At 37.9% G+C, this 27,189-nt stretch overlaps 1 protein-coding gene and 1 non-coding gene across 2 annotated transcripts in view; one reads left to right on the top strand and one right to left on the bottom strand.

Moving 5' to 3' along the window:
* Window positions 1–27,189, top strand: part of ANAPC1 (anaphase promoting complex subunit 1) — a 98,148-nt gene that overhangs the window by 57,308 nt on the left and 13,651 nt on the right. Inside the window, 17 exon segments of the mRNA XM_036873121.1 lie at window positions 614–885; window positions 2,990–3,224; window positions 5,371–5,462; window positions 6,812–6,946; window positions 7,117–7,199; window positions 8,083–8,161; window positions 8,854–8,928; window positions 15,621–15,697; window positions 16,246–16,336; window positions 16,427–16,480; window positions 17,352–17,545; window positions 18,903–18,989; window positions 22,083–22,200; window positions 23,165–23,242; window positions 23,605–23,672; window positions 24,687–24,825; window positions 26,594–26,680. Of these exon segments, the coding sequence (XP_036729016.1) occupies window positions 614–885; window positions 2,990–3,224; window positions 5,371–5,462; window positions 6,812–6,946; window positions 7,117–7,199; window positions 8,083–8,161; window positions 8,854–8,928; window positions 15,621–15,697; window positions 16,246–16,336; window positions 16,427–16,480; window positions 17,352–17,545; window positions 18,903–18,989; window positions 22,083–22,200; window positions 23,165–23,242; window positions 23,605–23,672; window positions 24,687–24,825; window positions 26,594–26,680 (1,964 nt within the window).
* TRNAL-CAA lies at window positions 12,695–12,767 on the bottom strand. Its single transcript has one exon. It is a non-coding gene; the product is annotated as a tRNA-Leu (tRNA).

The following is a 27,189-nucleotide window of genomic DNA, read 5'->3' as shown; positions in this document are numbered from 1 at the left end:
AAAATGTTTTTTATATAGGTATCTTTGAATGCAGTTTGGCATTTTTACCAATAGCTTGTAGTTAGATTTCTATATCATATAGAGAGATGTATAGATAAGAGATGGAGCAAATTTATAAAGCTCCTTGTCTTTTTTAAAAATATCATTTTTCCGTAACGTCCAGAGAAAAAGATGGGATGGCACATTTGAAATTAACATCATTGTTGTCAATCACATGTTGGAATTATTATTCATGTAGTTTGTGATGTTAATTTTCATTTTATTTTTCAGTGAGCTTCCTGCTGTTTGAAAGAAAGATTTCAAAGCAGTGGGTATCCTAATCAGATCTGTACACAGTTAAATTGGTATCAGTTATCTTATTATAGTCCCATATATTTTAGCAGAAAGGACAGTGAATTATTTTATACAGTTAAGGTTTTTCCACCTTGCATCAAGTTTGACTCACATGTATAAAACTTTAAGTATGCGTAGTAACCTAACATCATTCCAGGTATTATGGGGTTAAGGGTATTGAATGTAGAAAAGTGATCTCTGTTCTCAGAGAATCTAAATGTAACAATTTTGGTTTCTGAATTTTTGTTCTCTCAGTTTTAAATTTTGTTTGCCTCAATAGGGCGGGCACCCCCTCGGAACACAACGGTAGACCTGAACAGTGGCAACATCGATGTGCCTCCCAACATGACCAGCTGGGCCAGCTTCCATAACGGCGTGGCTGCCGGCCTGAAGATAGCCCCTGCCTCCCAGATCGACTCAGCCTGGATTGTCTACAATAAGCCCAAGCACGCCGAGTTAGCCAATGAGTACGCTGGCTTCCTCATGGCCCTGGGTCTGAACGGGCACCTTACCAAGCTGGCTACTCTCAACATCCATGACTACCTGACCAAGGTGAGGACTCGTGCTGCCAGCTGCTGGCATTGCGCCTCCCCTGGGCTATTACAGCAGCTCCTAGTTGTTCTGTTTGCTCTTCTTCAATCTTGTACCTCGAGGTGCATTCTTCTCATAGCAGGCAGAGAAATCTTTCTAAAGTGTGAATCGGAATATATCCCTTCCCTGGTCAAACTGTTCAGTGATCTTCCATTGCTCTTAATGTACATTCTAGGAGCCTGTGTGATCCTACTCACTTGCCCAGCCTTACTTTGTGCTTCTCTTTTCCTTACTCCCTATGCTCCAGCCATAGAGACTGATTGTATGAGCTCCTTGGCAGACCAAACTCTTTCTCTTGGCATAAACTTTTCCACTTCTATGCCAAAGAAGTTCACCCGTATGAAGTACACAATTCAGTGGTTTTGATTATATTCACGGAGTTGTGCATCCATTACCACTGTTAATTTTAGAACATCTTCATCACCCCATGAAGGAACCCCCTACCTAGTAGCGGTCGCTCTCTGTTCCCCTTTCCCTCCAGCCCCTGGCAAACTGCTAATCTACTTGCTGTCTCTATGGATTTGCCTACTATGGACATTTCATATAAATGGAACCAAACAATATATGGTCTTTTATGACTGGCTTCTTTTGCTTACTGTAATGTTTTCAAGGTTTGTCTATGTTGTACCATGTATTAGCACTTCATTCCTTTTCATTGCTGAATAGATATTCATTGTATGGATATACTGTATTTTATTTTTCCATTCATCAGTTGATGGATACTTGAGTTATTACTACTTTTTGACTATTATGAATAATGCTACTATGAACATTTATATACACATTTTTGTGTGGATGAATGTTTTCATTTCTCTTGGGTATATTCCTAGGAGTGGAATTGCTGTGTCATATGGTATCTCTTTGTTTTAAAGTTTGAAGAACTACCAAATTGTTTTCCAGAGTGGCTGCACCATTTTGTAATCCCACCAGCAATACATAAGGGTTCCAATTTCTCTGCACTCTTGCCAACACTTGTTATTATCTGTCTTTTTAATTATAGTCATCCTAGTAGGTGTGAAGTAATATCTCAGTGTGATTTTGATTTGCATTTATTTCCCTGATGGCTAATGATATTGAACATCTTTACATGTGCTCATTGGTCATTTGTATGTCATCTTTGGAGAAATGTCTCTTCAAATCCTTTGATTATTTTCTAATTGGCTGTCTTTGTTGTTGAGTTGTAAGAGTTCCTTATGTAATCTGAATACCAGTCCATTAACAGATACATGATTTGCAGAAATTTTCTGCCATTGTGTTGTCTTTTGACTTTCTGATGGTGTCTTTGAAGCACAAAAGTTTTAAATTTTGATGAAGTCCAGTTCATCTACTTTTTCTTTGGTTACTGTGCATTTGATGTCATATCTAAGAAGTTACTGCCTAGCCCAAGATCACTTGGATTTATATCTATTACATAGATTTACACCTATGTTTTCTTCTAAGAGTTCTTTTTTTGCTTTTAGTTACATCTTACTTGAAGTTAATTTTTATGTATGATGTCAGGAAGGGGTCCAATTTCATTCTTTTGCAAGTGGCTGTATAGTTATCACAGCATCATTTTTTGAAAAAACTTCTTTTCCCATTGAATTGTCTTGGCACCCTTGTAGTCAATTGAATATCAATGTGAGGGTTTTTTAAAAATCATCTCAGCGTCATTTACATGTTTTTCCATCACCTGTCATCATTCTCTCTCACTTTCTAAATTTGAGTGCCCTCCCTTCTTGCCACTTTGCCTGGCTAATTTGTACTCATTCTATTGTAAATTTTACTTTTTAAAGATTCTAAATAATTCTCCAGTCCCTTCTAATCTAAAGTAGGCTCTGTTAAAATACTCTTTCATAATCTTTATACTTTTTCATTTGATGAGTTTTCAATAATATATATATTTTTAGTTTAACACTTTCCCTTCCCCTAACTTCATCAGTACAAGGACCCTGCCTGTTTAGTTTGCTTGTGTATTCTCGGAGCTTCTCACTGTGCCTGTCACAGTACTGGCAGGCAGTATTTTATTTAAAACTACATATTTGTTTTGGTAGTGACTTAAGTCTCATTCTGTTTTCTGTCTTAGGGTCATGAGATGACAAGCATTGGACTGCTCCTTGGTGTTTCTGCTGCTAAGCTAGGCACCATGGATATGTCGATTACACGGCTTCTTAGCATCCACATTCCCGCTCTCCTGCCGCCAACGTCCACAGAGCTTGATGTTCCTCACAACGTCCAAGTGGCTGCAGTGGTTGGCATCGGCCTTGTTTATCAAGGGACAGCTCATAGGCATACCGCAGAAGTCTTGTTGGCTGAAATAGGTATGGCATTAATAGTGCTGTGGTTTCGTAAGTGTATTTTTACCATTCCACAGGAACCAAAGTAAAAATGAAAGTAATAGTAAGATTATAAAAGTTAAGGAAAAAATAGTAGCTTTTGTGAGCATAGAATGAGCTATACTAATAAAGAAAACAACTACAAAGTAATGTTTTCCAAGGCTGCTGTTACTATGCAGGTTATTGGTCTGCATACTTCTTGGCCAGCCCATTATTGAGCTCCAGTGGTCCCATTTAATGAGGTAGCCTAAGGTCTTAAGCACATGTGAGCATGTTGCTTATCCTGCTCTGTCTTTGCCAGGCAATGTCTAGCAATGGTGTACACTTAAAATTCAGAGTTGATTGTTTTGATCCCTAAGAGCACAATGTTTATTCTGTTGGACAACAACACTTCTAACAGAATGGAAGTGATTGACTCCGGCTTTCCTCTATATGCTGGTGGGTATGTTCATGATAAAAGGCATTTTTTATGTTTTCTCCTAAGTCTACATCTTTTGGAAACGTGTCTTACGTGTTGTCATCTTTTTCAGAGAAATGGAAATGCTATTAGCATTATTGGTGCGTTCAGTAATTTAGATACATACTTGCATGTCTTGTTCTATCCTATTCAGGATCTTTCTACATATATTTCAGGATAGCCACAAAATTTGCCCAGGCATCTCTGCTTCAGGCTGTAGATCTGTGGGTCTGCTGCTCAGACTCTGCTCCAAATGCCTTATTCTGGGACCCAGGCTTCTTTTATGGTGGTGACAGAAGGGCAAGAGGGAGAACCAAATAATGGAAGTGCATTTCAGGCCTTTGCTTACATTGTGCCAGCCAGGATCCTAGTTCAAAGCCAGTCGCACATCCAGGTACAGAGGAAACTCTGTCAGGAGTGTGGATGTGTATATAACTGGCACTGTAGGGCAGTGAAGAATTGGAGTCAACAATGTAGTCAACTGCAGTGATGAAATAAATTATTCACAGAACTAAAATTTTCCTGTCAGCAAAATATGTAATAGCATAAGTGATTGGTCTGAGAAACACTTATTCAGAAGATACTCAGGATTGGCTTTTAAAGCCTGTTCATCTGCAAGGTGTAATTAACATTCTTTGGCTATATCATAATGATATCTAATGGTGCCAACATTATACATATCTCACAGCCATAGTACACCTCTTTCATATTGTATACAGAAGATTTCATCTGGATTCATATGCATATGCTCTTTTGTATAATTACAGTCAGAATGTACATACTGTTTTTGTACTGCCCTTTTCATATATCATTGTCATAAATGGCTTTTAAAATTAATTTTATATTGTGGAATAGCTCATTGAGTTGGTTTTCTATAAATTGCCTAGTCATTGTCTTATTTTCAGGACTTTTATGTGGTTTTTAATTCTTTGCTAATTAAGCAATAAACATTACACTGATTACTTGTTTATAATTTTTCTTTCTTTTTAAAAAAATTTTTTTCCTGGGGATGAAATTCCAGGAATGTGAACTTTTTTTTGGTGGAAGGGGTCTTTTATATATAATACATTTTGCTGCCCTAAAAGGGGTGGAGTTAGAATTAGGGGGTACTTTTTAAAGTATGAATTTTGCATCCAGTCAAACTTAGAGCATCAATACAGAGAAATTCTATCATAGTAAGGCTCAGTATTATATAGATTCAAAATAAATGTCTGGATGCATAATATTTAACATTCTTAAAAACTTGAAGTGTCCTTCCTGTTCCTTATCAGTATTTGAATATGTTTTCACCACATCTAATGAATAGATTTGAAGCTAACAAAATAAGAACAAAAGGAGAAAGAATTACAAATTGAAGCTTTTTTGAGCATCCCTCCCCTTTAAAAATTTTTCCCCCTTTTTAGTAATTTTTTTTTTTTTATTATAAAACTCAAGGTTTGACAGTATTTTAAAGTGATTGCTTTCAAATTGGCAAATTAGAAGAACCATGTTTGGGGTTTATTTTGTGGTAAACTGATAGTTGTGGACACCATTTGTGATAACATCAGATCTTTCTGAGTGGGGTTATATTGAATCCATAGTTCTTATGCAACTTACTAGAAAGTTAACTCTAAAACTTTTACGAGTTAGGATTTTAAGAGGCCAGTTTGAACTGTGTTACTTTCTGTTTTATAGGACGACCCCCTGGTCCTGAAATGGAATACTGCACGGACAGAGAGTCTTACTCTTTGGCTGCTGGCTTGGCTCTGGGCATGGTTTGCTTGGGGGTAAGCAGAGTCTGTGCCTGCAGATGCTTCAGTTACAAATTCTGCTTCTTGAGACAAGTAGCCTTGACACTTTACTCTGAATACCACTCTGCCTTACTGTGACTTAACTTACTGTGATTCTCAGCTCTTTCTTCTTTCTGGATATTTTTCAAAATGCCAGATTTGGGAACGGAGGGAAATTGTAGTGAAGAATGGGGCTTTAAAGTTTCTTCCCCCCTGGCTTAGATATAAGTGTTTATGAATGAACTAAGGGAATGAAGTTTCTCGAAAAGAGTTCAAGACATAAGATGAAGAAATGACAGTTCACTCAGTAAGAAAACAGAAAAAAGTGAAAATGGGTGTATGATGGGGAGCCTTAAGAGTCTGTAGGACTAGAGATAAACCAGAACTCTCTTTTGGTGCCCTGGTGTTCACTAGGTATCCCAGAACGTTGCCACAATAGCAGCTGCTTCGTGACAGAATGCAGTATCGTTCTGACTCCCCGTCTTTAACCCCATCCAGTAGACGTAGTGTAGGGTTACCAGAAACATTAAATGACTATGTCAGCTGGAATGTGGGTCCTTTGAAGAACCACCAATACAGTATTATACTGAAACTGAATTATATAAAGAAAGTCGACTGTCGTTTAGGCTTTTGACTCTTCACATTTGACACATGAACTAAAGAGGCAGATAAAACAATGGAAAAGTGTCATACTGGGAATTGGGACGTGAATTCTGGTCCTGACCAGTGAGTCCTGACGTCATTTAACTACAGTATTTTCTAGTAGTTAAGCAGCTCGATAGACTGTGGAACCAGACTGCCTTGTTTTATATCCACTGCTGCTCCTTACTAGCTATGTAACCTTGGGCGTAATCTCTTTGTGCCTCCCTTTCCTCACCTGTAAAATAGTAGCTATTTGATCAAATTGTCATATTAAGTAAGTTAATCCATGTTAAACATGCAGAATCATGCCTGGAAGAGCGTTAAGCGTTCAGTAAGTTATTATTATGGTTATTATTGCTGGAATAGTTCATAGGTACAATGATGAAAGGATTCAGGTGTTCATAGTTCAGGTTTCATTTACCTACCTAATATTTTCTTTAACTGTTAAATGCAGTTAATGCAGTTAACTGTATTTTGAAGCCTTTATGTATTTTATGAAATGAAAGTATTAACTTGCCCGTGTATGTATTATAATTTTTAATGTGAATTATTAATAGACTGAGTATTAACTCATGAGATTTTAATCGATAAAAAACCCAGAAGACTGGCTTTGAAGTTAGTTTATTGTTTTCTTTGTTATGGGTATGTGTTATGGATCTTATTCTGTAAAATTTCCTTTCACTTGTCTGTTACTTCGTTTACAGCACGGCAGTAATTTGATAGGCATGTCTGATCTCAATGTGCCCGAGCAGCTTTATCAGTACATGGTTGGAGGCCATAGGCGCTTTCAAGCAGGGATGCACAGGGAGAAACATAAATCTCCAAGTTATCAAATCAAAGTAAGTCCAAATCAAGCAACAGATCAAACTTCTGGAAGCTAAGAAGTTAATTTGAAAATAGTAGTTTTCATACCAACATTTGTAAATATGTTAATTTTAAGCATAGGCTAGTATTCAGAAGAATTTTATAATAATTCAAAGCTCTTTTACACAAACTTTTCTTTTGATAGGAAGGAGATACCATAAATGTGGATGTAACTTGTCCAGGTGCCACTCTCGCTTTGGCCATGATCTACTTAAAAACCAATAACAGGTACCGCATCTCCCCACCCCATCCCTTGCCATGACCATGTGACTTCCTTTCTGACCTCAGTAGTAAAACTAAATTATCTTACTGTGTTTACCTCTCCTGTGCTAGATCAGCCTGATTTTAGTGCTCTCAGATACTACAAGTTATATAGAGTTTTATCTAGAAATAATACATTTGGTTATTTTAATGATATTTGATAATACAGTTGCCAGTTTCTGTTCACTTTTATTTTATAGTTGATGTCACTGACAATCAAACAATGTCTAAATTCCTTTTCATTAATTTTGCTTGTTGTTATGAGGCCTGGGTAAATCAGAAGTACTTAGCATTATTATATTCCTGGTTACCATTCATAAAAATGGTTTCTGCTTAGTTCAAGAGCTTTCTTAATAGCTATTCCTTCTGCCTCCCCAAGCCCTGTAATTAGTGCTGACACTTGAAAGTAGATGTTTGGCGTTTATTCTTTTACATTTTGTATAGAAGAGTAAGTTGGGTTTTAAGTCTTTTAATTTAAAAAACATTTTAAGATTAAAGAAATGTTTCAATGTTGTAAATTCCTTTTTTAGACAAAGTGAATGTTTGCAAAATTAACAAAGTGGTTAAAAACAGGTTTATTCATCTACTTTTTGGATGAAAGTATATGACATTGCTTTCTTGGCACTGGAGATGTTTCATTTAACAAAAGAAAGCTAAAAATATCTGCCCTTAGGAAACTTATAGTAAGACATACATACATACTAAATATTACGTTGGAGGAGGTGAAGTACTATGGGAAAAAATAGACAGTGGTTGGAGTGGAAAGAAAATTCTTGAAATCTGTCTTGTGATCTTGATGATCTTATTCTCTACTTGAGCAATAACACTTACTGGTATCCACCACCAACAGATCCATTGCAGATTGGCTCCGAGCTCCCGACACCATGTATTTGCTGGACTTTGTGAAGCCAGAATTTCTCTTACTTAGGGTATGGTACTTGGCAATTTTTAATTTTTGTTAACGTGAGGTGTCTATAAAATGTCTCCACAAGGGAGCTTTACTGTTAATCCATCATGTATATATATAATTGTTAGTGTTCTTTTGAAATTTCCCAAATATAACTGTAGGAATTGCCAGGAAAGGCAACCACCTTGATATATAATGCTTGGAGTGACATTTTAACGTTTCACATTATTATTCAAAACTTCCTAATAAGTAACAAGACACTGGGGCTTCATTACTACTTTATTTTACATTCTTTCATTATTATTAAGAATGCAATAATACTATTAAGGGTATAATTAGTTACAGTAACTGTTTGACATAAATTTGATTCAGATTTTCCCTTTTCTACAATGTTTATGCTTTTAGCATATGAAAGGCTTTAAATTATGTAGACAGATCTATGTATGATTCTTTTTGTTATGATTTTTCTTCTATGGAGCAAATTTTAAAAACTTCTCTCCAAATGATCAAGTCAATTTGAGATTTTTTGAGATAAATGTAAATCTTCAGTTTATTTTAATGAGTGGCTTAGGTTGATACTATATACTTTGTTTTTCAAAATTTTCATCAGTTGGGAACTAATTCTTAAATTGTTCTATTAACAGTATTATCATTGTTACAAAATCTATGAACTTTGCCTGCTGTAATTAATTTTTCTGTATTGCCTTTTTTAAGACGCTTGCTCGATGCCTGATTTTGTGGGATGATATTTTACCAAATTCCAAGTGGGTTGATAGCAACGTTCCTCAAGTACGTATGTATAATAAATATTATTATATCTTTAATCACATAAAATTATGATTTCCTGTGGGATTTTCTAAAACCCTATAAAATACTTTTTCTTTTGAAGGCAATGGTGATGGTTATGATTACTATATTTCTTGAAAACATAAGAACTTTCATTTAAGATTGTATGCTGAGCACAGACCACAGCCTTCCTTTTTCGGTTACAGAGCACTAGAAATGGTGATTTTTAAAAATTAAATGTATCAAAGAACTCTAAAAAAGTATTTTTGACATTTTTATCCTAAATAAGGATACATTTATCTAAAATACTGTTGTACTTTGTGACAGTTTTTTATCTTGTATGTAAGAAGTTGTTTTAATTACTTTATGGCATATTTACGCAATAAGCCAAATAGTTAAAAATAAGCAGACTCTTTTGTAAAAACTCCAAATCAAATATTGTAAGTATTGTAACTAAATATTGCCCTTTAATTAACTGTCCATGTCCTCAGTACCTTTTTTTTTTTTTTGGTTTATTTATTTATTTATTTATTTATTTATTTGGCTGTGTTGGGTCTTCATTTCTGTGCGAGGGCTTCCTCTAGTTGCGGCAAGTGGGGGCCGCTCTTCATCGCAGTGCGCGGGCCTCTCACTATCGTGGCCTCTCTTGTTGCGGAGCACAGGCTCCAGACGCACAGGCTCAGTAGTTGTGGCTCACGGGCCCAGTTGCTCCGCGGCATGTGGGATCTTCCCAGACCAGGGCTCGAACCCATGTCCCCTGCATTGGCAGGCAGACTCTCAACCACTGTGCCACCAGGGAAGCCCCCTCAGTACCTTCTTATTTAGAAAATAAATCTGTTTATCCTTCAGAATGCTAGAGTGCTCCCTCCAATGTTTTAATAAGAAAATTTCAAAATAAAGGCTGAAAGAACTTTATACAAACACCCATACAACCAATTAGATTTTACAATTAATATTTTACTGTATGAACTTGTTTAATCACATATCTATCCATTTATCTCTTCCTCTGTCCAACCCATTATTTTTTGATGAATTTCAAAGTTAGTTACAGATAGTCATACACTTTTCCCTAAGTACTTCAGCATGTGTATTATTAACTAGAATTCAGTATTTACCTCTTTTCTTTTCCTTTTAAGGTAAAATTTGTATATAATGAACTGCACAAATTTTAATTATACTATTTGATACGATTCAACTAATGTATAAGTTCATGGAAACAAACCTTTATCCAAATGGTCAGAAGTTCCCTTCCCACTCAGTCTGTGCACTCACTCCCCACCCCCAAGACAACCAATTTTCTGATTTTTTTCTCCAAAATATATTAGTTTGCCCAATATAGAACTTTGTATTAATGGAATCACAATGTATACCCTTTTGTATAAGACTTCTTTCACTCAGCATGATTTTGAGACACCATTGAGTATATCAGTAGTTCAACCTTTTTATTGTTAAGTAGTATCCCATTGTATGAATATACCACAGTTTCTTTTTTCATTCTCTTTTTTGTTGGATGCCTGGGCTCGTTCCAGGTTTTGGTACCGTAAATATTCGTATGCAAATATACATGTGGATTTATGTTTTAGTTTCTCTTGAGTAAATACTTAGGATTGGAATTATTGAGGCACAGAGTAGCGGTATGTTTAGTTTTTTAAGGACTGGTAAACGTTTTTCCGAAGACGTTGCACCATTTAACTCTTGGACCAACAGTGTACGAGAATGCTGGCCGTTGCCTGTCCTGCAGCTGCTGCACATCTTGCCAGTATTTGGTGGTGTTAGTCTTTTTAATTTTAGCTCTGCTGGTCAATATGTAATGATACCTTATTGTAGTTTCAATTTGCATGTTGAGAACGTTTTCATTTGCTTATTGCTTCTTCATATATTTTTTTTTAATGAAATGTCTATTTATATCTTTTGCCCATTAAAACATTTTTTGTATTGTTTATCTTTTGATTACTGAGATGCTAGAATTTTTTATATATTCTGGAAACCTATCCTTTGTCAGATAAATGTTTTGCAAATGTCCCTTCTAATCTGACTTGCCCATTCATTTTCTTAGTACTATTTTTGATGAGTAGAAAATTTTTTAAATGTGATAATGTCTAATTTATCAACTTTTAATTTTATGGTTGTTTTTTGTGTCCTCTGGAAAAAATATTTGCCTAGCCTGAAGATTTATTTTTTCCTAAAAGCCCTGATGTTTTACCTTTTATGTATAATTACGTAATTCATCTCAAAGTAATTTTGTTTACGAGGATAAGGGTTAAGGTTTTCATTTAAAAAAATACAGATATTTAGTTGTGCCAACACTGTTTGTTGAAAACACCTTCTCCTTATTGTGTTCCTGTGCCTCCTTTGTCAAAAATTAGATGACTGGTCTTTTTTTTTTTTTTTTTTTTAACATCTTTATTGGAGTATAACTGCTTTACAGTGGTGTGTTAGTTTCTGCTTTATAACAAAGTGAATCAGTTATACATATACATATATCCCCATATCTCTTCCCTCTTGCGTCTCCCTCCCTCCCACGCTCCCTATCCCACCCCTCTAGGTGGTCACAAAGCACCGAGCTGATCTCCCTGTGCTATGTGGCTGCTTCCCACTAGCTATCTATTCTACATTTGGTAGTGTATATATAAGATGACAGGTCTTTTATTCTTTTTCTGTCTTTTCTACAGATTGCATAGTTTCTATTGATTTATCTTTCTGTTCATTCACTCTTACTTCAGGCATTTTATTTTCCTTTTAAGTACATGAAGTGAATTTTAAAATTACATTTACTGTACTTTTTAGTTGTTTTTTCTTTTTTTTTAATAATTTCTACTTTTTTTGATGAGATTTTCTGTGTTTTCACTCATTATGGGCATACTGTCCTTCTAGTTAGAAGAGCTGCTTTAAAATCCTTCTCTTCTAATGCCAACAGTGTGGTCATTTCAGGATTGTTTTCCATGGTCTTTTCTCCTGAGAATATGTTGCATTTCTTGTTCTTATGTTAAGTAATTTTGATTTGTATCTGGGACATTGTGCATGTTGTTTTTTGAAGACTCTAGTTTCTGTTGTAGTCCTCTAAAGAGTGTTGATACATATGTACATACATACGTATCTCTGTGTGTGTATTTGTGTACACACACACACACACACACACATACACACACACACAAATACATTTTGTTTTAAAGCAGGCAGTTAATTTACTTGTAATCAAACGTCAAACCCTGTCTCTTGTCTGCCGGTTCTAATTTTAGTTCAGTTCTTTTATCCTCTGGAGGCTGAGTCCGCCCTGATCACACATGGTTCATGGGTCAGGCAGACATTTAACTCGCAGCACATTTAGATGTCAGAGATAGCAGTTCCTTTTGGAAAGTAAATGTACATTGTAGGATGAAAACATACTTTTTCTTCATTCAGCATATGTTTGTTGAACCTTTGCAAATGCAAGACACCATACTAAATTCTATGCTGCATTTAAGATGCATCTGACGTGTAGACTGCCTTCGAGAAAACTTTATTTTACTAAATTTATTAAACTTGGTTTACAAAGTGAAGTTGAACATGTACACAAGTAACTGTATTCTCAAATGGAAGGTGAAAATTCATGTCAGTTCTTTTTTTAAACTTTTGTGGAAATGTAGTCTTTGGACTTTTTTAAAAAAAAAAATTTATTTATTTATTTGGCTGTGCTGGGTCTTAGTTGCGGAACATGGGATCTTTGTTGCAGCATGTGGAATCTTTAGTTGTGGCATGTGGTCTCTTACTTGCGGCATGCGAGATCTAGTTCCCTGACCAGGGATTGAACCCGGGCCCCCTGCATTTGGAGCATGGAGTCTTAACCACTGGACCACCAGGGAGGTCTCTTGGACTTTTAATACAAAGTTATCTCTCTGATATTTATTTTACTTCAGACTTAATAATTTTAAATTTGGTCTTTATTACATCAGGGATACACAATAGGACATATAATAAGTTCACAGTTCTGTTGGTTGATATTGCCTGTCACTCTCCACTTTCTCCTAGTTCTCGCCCACTCATCTCATTGATTCTGTAGCAGGGTCCCTTGTAGGGAGCAATTTAGCATCAAAGGTGGGATTAAAAAGGTCACTTTGTAAACTGCTTATTTGTTTGAATTTAAGGCATGTGTCAAATACAATAACTAGCGTCTTCATAGGACTTTTTCCTTCATAAAAAGCTTTCCTCTACAGCCTAATGTTTTTCTTTTTTGCGGTGTTGTGCTATAAATTGTTCAAGTATTGCCCCCATTGTATGGGTGGGAATGATGTACTACTTTTGATTATCTGTTTGTGTATCTGTTAGACCATGAACTTCTCAAGGCCAGCTACCGTGTCTTTTCCACCTTTCATTCCTAGCGACTCGCACACAGTAGCTGGAGTTCAGTATATCACTGTTACGTTGAAAGAGGACAGACTGGTCCAAAACCATCCAGCTAGTAAGAGGTGGGGCAAAACTGAAACTAGCTGTTAGGACTTCAGAGCTTGAGATTTCTGTATTAGACTCTGTACAAGACAGGGCAGTTTGGTGGTATTTTCTTGTTCATTTCCTGTGTGCTTCAACCTGCCTTTAAGTGATTACATGTTTCCCTTTCATTACTCCTTATATTTCTTGCTATTTTTTTAAACTTTAGTAGACCATGGAAAAGGTTAGAAGGACTGGGTTGAAGTGTGCTCCCCACCCCCACAGTTGTGTACTTATTTAAAACGGGATTATTTTATGACATAATTGGACTGCATGCTGTCTTCTTTTATATATAAATTTATTTATTTATTTAAAAAAATTTTTTTGGCTGCATTGGGTCTTCATTGCTGCGCATGGGCTTTCTCTAGTTGTGGCAAGCGGGGGGCTACTCTCTTTTTTTTTTAACATCTTTATTGGAGTATAACTGCTTTACAATGGTGTGTTAGTTTCTGCTGTATAACAAAGTGAATCAGCTATACATATACATATATCCCCATATCTCCTCCCTCTTGCGTCTCCCTCCCACCCTCCCTATCCCACCCCTCTAATTGCGGTGCGCAGGCTTCTCATTGCGGTGGCTTCTCTTGTGGCGGAGCACGGGTCTAGGCTCACAGGCTTCAGTAGTTGTGGCACGCAGGCTCAGTAGTTGTGGCTTGTGGGCTCTAGAGCGCAGGCTCAGTAGTTGTGGCTCACGGGCTTAGTTGCTCCGCGGCATGTGGGATCTTCCCGGACCAGGGCTCGAACCCGTGTCCACTGCATTAGCAGGCGGATTCTTAACCACTGCGCCACCAGGGAAGTCCCCCCACAGTTATTTATAACCCAAGTTTTTAGCAATGTTTTAAAGTGGTTATGATCAAATGTGGTCTTGTGATAGCAATGGTACAGATCTATAATAATGATAATAATGGAGCTACCACTTGCAAAGCATATGTGCCAAGCATTAATTTTAAGAGCTTTGTGTCGGTTAAGTCCTCTAATTCTCACAGACGCCTAGAAGGTAGGAAGTTTATTTTTGCTCATTTTTACAGATATGGTCCCAGGGCTAGTGTGTGGCCCTGCTGGGATTAGAACCTAGGCCTTCAAGCTCCAGGCTACATGCTCTTTTGAATACAAAAAGGAGCTTATAAATGTCTGCTGTCAAAATAGAAATATTCCATTCCTGTACGATATTGCTAATTTATATGAATGGTATAATCAGGTTATCCATGAATATATTAATTACTCACTTTGGAGTTATATCAGTTTTTCAGAATGTCGCTCAATTTCTGAGTAAATACATCCAAAATTAAAAATAAAGACAAGAGGAAGGAAGAAAGATGGAAGTAGTTATCAGCCTATATTACACAGCCAACATAGTTGCTTACCTCATTGAGATTATCAAGGAGAAAAGGTATTTCAAGTTTTTTGATCTGGTGATATTCAGTACATAGGAAGATTGTATCATAAGCGACTTCTGAATACTTATTGATTTATTATGGAAAACACCCTGAAATATTACTCCCCTGAACAGTCTTCTAAGAAGAACTATAGGAATAAATCTTCAGAGTTTTACATCTATGTACTTGCATTCATAAATTTAGAGAATATATAGCTTTATCTTTTTTATTTGTATTTAAGTGAAGAGAATCAAATCAGTTCTTGGTTGTTAAAGTTAGATACTGTCTATTTTTTAAAAACATAAATTCTTGTTCACTACTTATACTAAAAGGAAAGGGATGTGTTTCTAAACAATAGTTACAGATTAACATATTGACAGTTTAGTTTAGCTTGTGTAATTAATCTGGTGACTAACCTCACCTTTGGTAGGTAGGTAGGCTTAATACTAGAAACATTCACGAGTAAGAAATATATGTCTCTGGTTAGGATTCTCTGCAACTGCTTTTTTCCACTTTCCCTGCTGCTTCCCCTCACTTCTACCCCAGCTCTGCTCTGTGGCCATCATCTTGGCACTTCAGTTCACTTGCATGAAACATTATTACTCTGTTGTTGATTCAGAATATACTTAAGTCCTCCAGTTTGTATTCGTTCAGTACTGTTCAGTTATTTGGCCCATCTTAGATTTGAAATTGGATTGCATTCAATGTGATTAAAATATAGGCCTTTGAATGAGATGGTTTGGTAAAGCTTATTTTGTATAAATATGGCCATAAGCAATATGTTACTCTTCAAATTATTAAATACTTGTAACTTGAATGTTAATGTCCAAGTGTTCTTGCTTTCTCCCTTGACAGATTATAAGAGAAAATAGTATCTCTCTCAGTGAAATCGAATTGCCGTGTTCAGAGGATTTGAATTTGGAAACTTTGTCGTAAGTCCTAAAACATGTAATACAAATCAGCTACTCTAGCATCTGTCAGATAAATGAATTGGAATATACTGTGTAGGAGCAATACTGTCCTTGATTTGAGTAATTCTGAATCCCCCATGTTTCTAACCATTATTTACCAGATGTTCACAAGTTTGTTTTTCGTTTGGCTCTCTGAAGTATAGAGTTCTTACCCTCAAAAAACGGTGTCTGAGTTTTAACTTGTACATATTCCTCTTTTATCCTTTCCATTAAAAAAAATTGGCAGTGATTGTTAAAAATTATCTCTTTTGCTGCATATGAAACAGTGCAGACAAGAGACCGACTTTATCAGCAAGAGCCGCATGGTGCTTCCACTGAAGAAAACCGGACGGAAATCTGTCCAGTTGATTGAGTAGAGGCACAGTTGAGCATTCCCAGAAGAATATAAACTATTGATAATTTAGAGAACAGGAATTGCTTTCTATATTGCATTCTATTGCATTCTATATAATAATAAATTTTAAAGCAAGACAAGGACAGTATTTAAATTTCTTGTGATCTGTTTTCAGGCAGGCACATGTCTACATAATTGCAGGAGCTTGTTTGTCTCTGGGTTTTCGATTTGCTGGCTCAGAAAACTTATCAGCATTTAACTGTTTGGTAAGAAGTATCTTCGTTTACTCTGTTCTGTTTTTTACAGAGTCTTAGTATGCTTCTTTTAACCTTAAATTTTTTCTTTTGTTTTTCCAGCATAAATTTGCAAAAGATTTTATGACTTATTTGTCTGCACCTAATGCTTCTGTAGTAAGTCTTTTTATGATAATTCTCCTTGGGAATAAAATTAAACTTGAAGAAAATTCACTGATAATTCGATTACTTATGTGTTGCCAAATATATGCACAGTTTTTGAATTTAGAATGGGAGATTTGAAGCTTTGGCTTATCTTTGTATTTTAGTTCTGGGATATTAGGTGAGAATGTGACTATGCTTGAAGGTATCTAATTCTTGTGACAAGAAAATAAATAAGAAAAGCCATAACCTTCATAGATTGTCATACCTTGTGCCATGCTCAGTACTGAATCATGGTAACTGCTTTTTGAAAAAATTAGTGCTTAGTAAAAATGCAGTTGCTTTTGAGTATTGCTGCTCTGATGATAGTAAGACTGCAGGATTTTATTTCCTGGTTAAAAAAACAACAACACATTTAATCAACATTATTTATATTAGAAAATCGGAAACATCAGAAAATCTAAAAGTAGTCCAAAAATGGACTGTGGTGTATCTACACTGTTATATAGAGGAGCTATCAGAATCATGTTCTGTAAGATTTTTTTATGAGTGAAGATTGCTCATTGCTCATTAAAAAGCTTAAAAATACTGTGTATAGTAATATCTCAGTTTCATTAAAAGCAAAATAGATACAGGGAAAGATTTGGAGAAAAAGAAAGCCAAAATGTTTACAGCTGTTAGTATTCCACGTGATTGTTATTTCCTTTTGATACTTTATTTTCTGAATTTTCGACATGGAACTTAAATTTCATAATCAGGGAAAATATTTGTTTCTTCAGAGTTTTTAAAGTTGTGAACATTTGTAGTCTAATGCTGGCCGCTTTAGTTTTGATAATAAAGAAAAGGTAGCACAGCGGTTATAGTATGTCATCTTCTGCGTCTCCAGACAGGTCCTTACAACCTGGAGACTTGCCTGAGTGTGGTGCTGCTGTCTCTCGCCATGGTGATGGCTGGCTCGGGGAACCTGAAGGTTTTGCAGCTTTGTCGCTTCTTGCACATGAAAACAGGTGGTGAAATGAACTATGGTTTCCACTTAGCCCATCACATGGCCCTTGGACTTCTGTTTTTGGGAGGAGGAAGGTAAATGAATATATATATTTTTTCCTCAGTGAAAAGATCTCATGAGCAAGATCTCAAAGAGTGACTTATTTTGATTTTGAAGATGCATGAAAATTTTCAGTTCTGACTAGGTGCTAGCTTATCTCAGGGCATTATTACATGTAAAAAGGGCTTTTTCATAGTTTAACCACCAATTTATGCCCCACTTAGTAGAGTTACCATCCTCTCTTCTAACACACTTGGCATCACTGCATTTCTCAGAAGAGTCTGTACTCAGTACTTCATTGCATCACCTCTTGTTCCCACTCATTAATGATTTTACTCTTCTACTAAATTGCTTTCTCATAATGGTCATGGACACTTTCAGTCACCAAATCCTATGAGATTGCCTTAGTTTTCAACTTTCTTGCTCTCTTTCCAGCATCTATCATTCCTGACCACCTCATCCCTTTATAAGACTTCCTTGGCTTTTAATGATCTGTTTTGAATAAAAATACATACACAGAAAAGTGTGCAAATCATAGGAGCATGGCTCAGTGAGCTACCTACAGTATGAAAATCTGTTTGATTTTATGTAGATCAAGATGTAACCGAGACAACCCATCTCCCACCCTGCTCTGTCCCTCCCAATTCACTGTTACTTTACTTCTGCCCAAAGATGACCGCTGTGTAGCTTCCTAACACCATTGACTGGTTTTGCCTGTTTCTGAAATTCAGATGAAATCATATGCTGTGAATCCTTGTGCACTTTCTTTTGCTCAGCATTATGTTTGAGACTCATCCATGTTGCGTGCAGCATCGGTTTATTCATGTTTCAGTGAAAACTATGTGTTTCAAGGAATAGTTGTTTATCCATTCACTGTAAATTTTTAATGGTAGCTTTTGCCTGTTTTATTTAGTCTAGCATTCTAAGGAAATGTTTATGCTTTACAGAAAGGAAAACAATGTTTGAGATACCCAGTAAAGAAACCTTGTATGTTTAGAAGTAAGGTTCGTATTTCTATAAATAGGTATATATAAAACTGGAGAAGGTAGCATACTTTACACTTGACTTTTTCAGTATCTATAACCTCTAGAATTGCACTCATGGTCCTCACTAGTATTCTCTTTTAGGTTAAAACTTTGCTTACTAATTCAAGTTTTAAAATTTAATATTTGTGAAAAGTCACTCCTGCTTTAAATAGTAGATGGTGTGGAAGTGGCTTAAGGACTGACCGTAAAGTCAAGTGTTCACAGCGTTGACGCATTTGTATTGATCAAGGGTTAGCTTCATCAGTGTGCCTTGCCACACTACCCGAATTTCCTGATTCTTGAGAATGCCGTGAAAGTTTGCACAGTATGATTAACAGCGTCTGTCCCTCCTGAATTTGTTTTGCAGATACTCTTTGAGCACATCAAACTCTTCCATTGCCGCTCTCCTCTGTGCCCTTTACCCGCACTTCCCAGCTCACAGCACTGACAACCGGTGAGTCTAGTGATTTTCCTCACGTGATCTTTCTTAAGTTCTCTAAGGGGGTAAGTTGATTGTGTTTTGGCTCCATGGACTTGTTTCCAAATTAGCTTTATTCTGTTCTTCAACTTAGTTATCTCCCTGGGTAAATCTTTTAAAAAGTTTTTCTCACAAAATATTAAGCCAGAAGAGAACTTTGGGCATCTGATGACTGACCAGTCTTCTCCCATTCTCCAGTCAATAGAACTGCTCTAAACCCAGAAGTAGGCCAGACAGGGTTATCTTTAGGGAAAAACTCATCATGCAAAAGAGAGCAGCTAAGAGAAGATGAATATGTTTTGGCAGAATTGTTTAGTTCCAAGAGAGGAATTTGTCTGATTTAGTGGCAATGTCTATATGAATTCTGTTTTTTCTCTCTTTTACATGAATGTTGTGAAGTTTTGTACAGTTGACAAAGAAGGGACAGAAAAGCAAAATGCAACAAAGAATTAGACAATTTAGAAGTGGAAGTGAGCAGTAGAACCTCAGACATGTAGAAGCAGTCTGATAATACAAAAGCTCTGCATATGTTAAAGTTTTCGATATGTTTAAAAAAAAAGGGAATTCCTTGGCAGTCTAGTGGTTAGGACTTAGCACTTTCACTGCTGGGGCTTGGGTTCAATCCCTGGTTGGGGAACTAAGATCCTGCAAGCTGCGCAGCATGGCAAAAAAAAAAAGAAAAAAAAATTCTTTCCTTTATGGCCAAATAATATCCCATTATATGGATAGACCCCATTTTGTTAATCCGCCAGCCCCTGGCTCGAGCATTATGGGGAGCCGGGAGCCCAAAACGGCCGAATCTGCAGCCCCTCGGGGCCTCTTCGCCCTTGGAAAAAGCCTCTCGGCAGGTCCTGGCCATGGTCCTGGAAGATGTCGTGGCTGCCCACGTGGTCCCCCTGGTGCCCCAGGAGGAGATCTCCAGCCCACGGCCCCGCAGCAACCGTCAGGATTCTGTCCACAGCCAGCCTCCTGCCTTGCCACCCAGACAGGCCACGTGGTCCCCACAGGCCAGGCCTTCCGACCCACTGCACTTATGCCAAGAGCCCTTGAGCCGTGTCCGTTGGCCCTCTTCCACCCTGAGGCGGCGATCAAGGACAACACCTGGCCCAGAGGAGGGCCCTTCACAAAAGGTAGACCAGGCCCCCCAGCCCACTCGGGTGGTGATGCTAGAGGACATTGCCAGCCCCAGACCCCCAGCTGCGGGCTTTGCCAGTGAGACTCCCAGCTTCATCGTCCCAGCAAGAAGAGCTGGGTTCACCAGCCAAAGCCTCTGCCCAGGGACCTGGAACCCCCATTCCAGCCATCTGCCCTGTCTGCAAACCCTCCGGAGAGCCACCGCCAGCCCCAGATCCTCTTCTGGAGCCCTCATCGACCCCACCGCCATCCGGCCTTTTACGCCCCCGCCTCAGTCCCTGGGGCTGGGCCCCGCCTTCCGTTCCGTTCGCTCCAAGCAGGAGGGCTTTGCTGACATCTTCCTCACGCCCAGCAAAGACCCCCTCCCCCATCACCCCCCATGAAGTTGGAGTTGAAGATTGTCACGTCAGAGGCCGAGCGGTCCGGGGCTGCTGAGGGCACTGCATCTGTCGGTCCCCGGCCCGCTGTCTGCCAGTGGCGGGCTCAAGACCAGAATCCCCCAGCACCTCTCCCTAAGCCCTCTCTGGGCCGATGCCACTCCTGCCCTGGTCAGGGCCCCCTGGCCCACCGCACCCAAGCCGGCCACGGCCTCGGCGGCGCACTGTGGGTGGCGGAGAGATGGCCTGAGCCCCACCACCCCCTTGGCCCTGTCTCTGGAAAGAGGTCTTCCCTCTTGGAGGAGGGGGAGGTCTCCTCCCCTCATCACATCTTGCTCGTCTATTGCGTCCACTTTTTCCTTCTTTGAACCTGCAGAACCCAAGTTGAGCTCAAGAGGAAGGAGCCAAGGGCCTCAGAAGACCAGGTGCTTTCAGACCCTAAGACCAAGACCATGGGAAAGGCTTGCAGAAAGAACCACCAACACTTCCGTTTCCCTATGAGTTTCAGGCCTAGCCAATCTCTGTTTGTGGAGGAAGGGAAGAAAATAGCTCCTTATATCCCAGTGACATCCAAGGTGCTCCGTGAGCTGAACTGAAGGCACCCCCAGTGGTCTGCCCAGAGAAGGATCAAGAGAGGGAGCACTCATTGCAGCAGTAACTAAGCCATCATTTAAAACTGCAGCGTAATGTCGAGACCGTAATGACAGACGGGTAGCTGTTTTATAAAAGTAGCCTGATCTGAAGTCCTACTTTAGTGATAGGTGGTGCATGAGTAGATTTATAGGAGTGGGTAGATTTGGGTGGGAAGAGGGGGGGGGGTATTGATATAACTAAAATTAAAGAAAAGTAAATTTGAAGTCTCGTTTTATCCTTCTTTTATGGGATCTTACAATGTAATAACTTTATATGTGTTTAAATTCTAAAATATAAATTTTAAAGTTAAAAAAAACTTTTTTTGAAAACTCAGAAAAGCACACACACAGCAAGAAAAATGTTACCCATTAATGTCACCCATTAATTTTTGGTGTACTGTGTTCTGGGTGTGTGTATGTATTTGTGTATAGGGATGTATATGTAGAAGAGCTTTGCTGTCTGAGGAAAACTGTCATCCTTTCTTTCCCCCTTTTCCCTACCAAGTCTTAAGAAAAAAAAAGAAAGCGGGAAGTAGGTCCCATAGAAGGTAAAAGGAGATGCCTGTGTTGAGCAGAAAAGGATTTGAAAACTAACATTATAAGTGATCAACTTATTACTAACTATTTTCATGTTTAGATAATTTTTACTTCCCTATAAAACCTCTTAACTGTGAAGACTCAAAGAATTCTTGGGTCAAGGGTCACGTGTCTCTAATTTTTTAAAGAGAATCTCTCCATTACTTTTTTTTTTTAACATCTTTTCTCCATTACTTTTTAATTGAACCTCATCATCTTCCTTTAGGATTGCTGTCCTGAGAAGGTATCACTTGGCTCTGACTTGGTTTAACTCGTAGACCACAGCAGATTGTAGAGCTCATGGGCCAGCACCTGTTTTTTTACCACCTTTCTGTGTTTTCTCTGAGCAGGTATCACCTCCAGGCTCTCCGGCACCTGTACGTGCTGGCTGCAGAACCGAGACTTCTCGTGCCCGTGGACGTGGACACAAACACGCCCTGCTATGCCCTCTTAGAAGTGACCTATAAGGTAACTCTCTCCCCCTGTTGTTGATGTGTAAGTTTATTGCCACTCATCCATCTTTGCAAATCAAAATATTCTGAAGGTGTTGTCCTTTAAAAGATGACAATGGTGAGTTGAACTCTCGTAAGAATTGAAGCTTCCAAAGTTCTTGTACGTTCTACCAGTCCGTTCAGGCTCATTTGTAGTCCATGGGTGTAATATTTTAGAGACCATCAGCTGCTCTTTTATCTTTAGAGCTTGTAGTTTGAAAACGTCCGCGTTAACTTTACACAGCTGATAGTGGTGTTCTGAAGAACGAATTCTATTAGAATGATTCTTAGATTTGTTAGCAGAGTGCTCTAAAGCCCAAGGTTGTGTATGTGATGAGAGATCTTTGATTTAGATGTACAGGTAGATTACAAGTCATATATCCTTCCTTCAGAAAAATTGTTAGGTACCTTCTGTATATCAAAACTGTGCTAGGCTCTGGGGTACAAAGTTGAGAAGACATAGTCATTTTCCTTAAGGAACTTCTGTCACTGGGGAGTCAGGCACGGATGCAGTAAGAATAGCATGTGATAATTGGAGGTTTGTGTGGGATGCAGGGGGAGCGGAGATGTGCTCCCATCCAGCATCTCTGGGGGTTGGAAGGCCGTCATAGTAGACACGGTGTCTGGGCTGAGATTTGCCAGCCAAGCCGGGCACGCTCCCAGCAGAGGAGACGACATGCAGAAATCCAGAGGGCTCTCAGGTGCAGAGCTTCAGTACTGCTGGCAGGTGAAGTGCAGGGCTCGGAGTGCTGGAAGGTGGTGCTAGCTCTGCAAAGGATTGTAGGCAGTAGCCCTTCCAGACTTGAGTATCAGAGAGGGTTTTGTGCCGTTTGACAATCTGTCTACAAACTGCAGGGAAGGGGAAGTGTAGAGTGATGTCTCTTTTTGTGCTTTTCCCTGACTATATAGTGAACTGTGACTCTTCTTTTACATTTGTAAAGGGCACTCAGTGGTATGAGCAAACCAAAGAAGAACTGATGGCTCCTACCCTTCTTCCAGAACTCCACCTTTTAAAGCAGGTAAGTAGGATGTGAATAGGGAGATTTATCCAAGGGGTAAATTCAACCGGAACAGCAGAGCATTTAAAGATAGCTAAATAAAAGCCTATGCTTTCTCAGTGTTTTATAAGAAATAGGAAAGCAGCGCAGGAGGAATAGTCCTGAGGAATAGAGAAGATCTTTACTGGGGGCTCTTTACTGATGGCCGAGATGGCCTGAGAACATGATTCACTTACATGTTCGTCTGGAAATGGGGCTTGTTAACCTCTCAGTGTCTCTTTCTAGCCCATTTTATTTTTATTTCCTCTGAGAAGCATGGGTTTCATTTTATCAAACTAGCACTTTCCCAGCATTGGATTGACTGTTTACATTTATCTTGGCAGATTAAAGTTAAAGGCCCACGATACTGGGAACTGCTCATAGATTTAAGCAAGGGAACCCAACACTTGAAGTAAGTATATAGAATTTCTCAGGTGTGTCTGTGAAGGGAATAGAAATATATGGGAAGGTATAAATTATAGATTATTATGTAGAATGCTCCTTGTCACCCTTTAATGTCACCCAGGACAATATGTAGTGTTGAATAAAGTGGTCTGTATCTTTGAAACAGTTTGTATTAGAAAGTAAAATTTTAAATTTAGAAGTCAAATCCTATTTATATTAATTCATTGAGAAACTTGAAGTGACTTAAATTGGGACAGTAATGGAATTGTCTTTTGGAGCAATAACGAAAGATTTAGTTTAAGAAAATGAGGCTGATTTATATATGTCTACAGAGGGAACTTTGTAACAGTTGGTGTTTGTCAGACCACATCTTCTGTTGCATCTCTTTACCATTCTCTTGTTATATTGCTCTCATAAAATTGAGGTTATGGTAGATTGCTTTTGGGTGGAAATAGTCATATGCAAGTAATTACTTTGAAGAACAGAAAGTGTTAATAATTTTACACTTCAGTTAGTGTGTAAATTAAGTCTTTAAATTCCCAGAAAGTTTAACAAGCTTGTAACAGTTTTTAAAGTATAGTCCTCATTTCTGTTTCTCCCAGACTATCTATATAGTAGCTGTTTTCTGTATTGTTCTGTCTTAGATTTGCAGCATCCTTTTCTTTTTGCTATAAACCAATCAATAGATATTTAAGGGAATATGAAGACATGTTAGATAAAATACCTCCTTTGAAGTCCACACTTGAGCAGATAGTCAGAATGACTTCTTATTTACCAGGTCCCGTGAATCTAGATGGCAGAGAAAAGCAGAACCTGATTATGACTTTCTTGTAGGGACTGATTGAGTTTAGACACAGTAAATAATCATATACCTTAGTGGAAAGTGGTGAAGACTTCACCTCATGTGAAGTCTTGTTTAAGACTTCACTTGTTTCCCAATACTATTATTGGGAAACACTACATTTCCAGCCAACAACTGCCAGTAATACCTCATATTAAATTAATTCTTGTTTTCTTTCAGGTCAATTCTTTCCAAGGACGGGGTTTTATATGTTAAGCTCAGAGCGGGTCAGCTCTCGTACAAGGAAGATCCAATGGGGTGGCAAAGTTTGTTGGCCCAGACTGTTGCTAACAGGAACTCTGAAGCTCGGGCTTTCAAGGTAGTAATTGGTAAAAACTGAGGGATATTCTCATCTCAAGAAAAAAATATTTATAACTGTGTGTGATGACGGATGTTACCTAGATTTATTGTGGTGATCATTTCTCAATATATACATATATTGAATCATTATGTTGTATACCTGAAACTAATAAACTGTTATATGTCAATTATATCTCAATTTAAAAAACCCCCCAAAATGGAATGATGAAAGGGAATAGGTTCAAATCTCACTAGTCCACCCAAAGCATGTACTTCTATTATAACATTTATGGTACCGTTTAGGTAGATCTGCTCTCTCTCATCATTGCAGATTATAAAGGATGAATGACCTTGGGCCTGTTGGCTGTTTTCTGTGACAACCATTATAAAATATGGGCCACCTGCCAGGACTCTAAGGATGATTTACATTTAGTGGCAGGGACAGTCAGAATATATCTTAACACTAAAGAAAATTTAGCTTAATAATTAATCCTCAAATCCATTAAGATTTACTTAAGACATGGCCCAAATAAAAGATTTTTGCAAGGTAGCACTTATTAGTTCTTATGACTGAGCCTTTATAATAGTTTCCAGAGAATAAATACATACAGTTGACATCAGTGAATTTTGTTTGTCAGTATTCAATAGGTTCTCTATGAAATACATTTTTTTTAAAGATTATTTTGGTGTGGACCATTTTTTTTTTAAAGTCTTTATTGAATTTGTTACAATATTGTTTCTGTTTTATGTTTTGGTTTCTTGGCCAGGAGGCGTGTGGGATCTTAGTTCCCTGACCAGGGATTGAACCCACACCCCCTGCATTGGAAGGCGAAGTCTTAGTCACTGGACTGCCAGGGAAGTCCCTATGAAATACTTTTGAAGGATTTTTGGGCAAAGTTTAACTTGAATTAGCACTGTTGCTTTGATTTATAAAATAGGGCCCATCTCAAAGATCCTAATCCAATTTATAAAGAAAATAGATAAGTTTAGACTTGAGTTTGAATGGGGTAAATTTATAAAAATTAAAAGACATCTCCATTTCCTGCCTGCTGGGAGTTCAGTAGTAAACTATAACTCTCGGTGGAAAATGGTAATACCTTCATATTCCATTTTCAGTCTTGAAACTTGAGTGATAGTCCTCCTCACCCTTCCTTCCAATTTTTTTATTGTGGTAAAATACGCATAACATAAAATACACTGGCTTAACCCTTTTAAGTGTATAGTTCATTGGTACTAAGTACATTCATAATGTTGTGGTGCCACTACCACCATCCATCTCCATGACTCTTTTCATCTAGCAAAACTGAAACTGTGTCCCCATTAAACACTAACTCCCCATTCCCCCTCTGCCCAGCCCCTGGCAGCCACCATTCTGCTTTCTCTCTCTATGACTTTGATGACTCTAATGACCTTATGACAGCATTTGTCTTTTTGTGAGTGGCTTATTAGAGTGATAATCTTTTTTCCTTACCTTTTCAGTAACAATTCTAGTTTCTAGTTTGCCTTTCAGTTCATTAAGGAAGGAGGGGGAAAGCCTTTTTTGGGTGAGTTGTGTAAGAAGCACCTGTTTTGATAAATCAGTAGCTCACGGTAGCTTGTGTAAAAAGTTTCTTAAAACTTCTCAGCAGAACAGGTTGACGAAGCTCTAGCAAGTTTTACCTTGGGTTTTGTGGGAGCATTGTGTGAAAAAAATAAGGTAGGTTACAGGTGCATGCATTACAGTTTGAGTAGTAATGAAAAAAATCTTTATTATCTCACTTATGCTTGTTTGTTTGTTTATTTTTTAGCCTGAAACGATTTCAGCATTCACTTCTGATCCAGCACTTCTGTCATTTGCTGAATATTTCTGCAAACCAACTGTGAACATGGGTCAGGTATATATTATGTGGTTTGCTAGACTTTGTTGTTTCTATCTGTGGACCACCAAAAAAACCTAAAATATCCATATCTAGCTTTGATATTAGTAACATGCCTCAGGCACATTGGATGATTTTTGTTTGGCAAGTATAGATTTTTCATAGGCTAAAACTATTAAATTCAGTAACTTCCTACCTTGATAGAAGAAAACAACTTAAAATTCCTAAGACGTTAGTTTTGATAGGTGATACTTTATATCCATTCTTGTACTAATTCATGTTTTCAATGTTTACTACCCTTGTTTTTACATGATTTTATTAATTTTGTTTGTTTTGTAACCTTTCTTTTTGTTGGTCATAAAAGCGTTCTCTTAAGGATTCAAAGGGTACTTGCTAGTAGCTCTTTGAGTTAATCCATCGTTTCAGGCGGCAAGGACAGGATGTAGGAACTAGATGATCCACGATTGATGGCCTATTGCCTGCAAGTGTGTAGAGCCTTGGGAAAAGTTTTCAACCTCTTTGAGATG

This window comes from Balaenoptera musculus, chromosome 13 (genome assembly GCF_009873245.2).
Source record: "Balaenoptera musculus isolate JJ_BM4_2016_0621 chromosome 13, mBalMus1.pri.v3, whole genome shotgun sequence".
Taxonomy (NCBI): Eukaryota; Metazoa; Chordata; class Mammalia; order Artiodactyla; family Balaenopteridae; genus Balaenoptera; species Balaenoptera musculus.
Note: the sequence above shows the minus strand (reverse complement) of the source record. Positions and strands in the feature narration are given on the sequence as shown.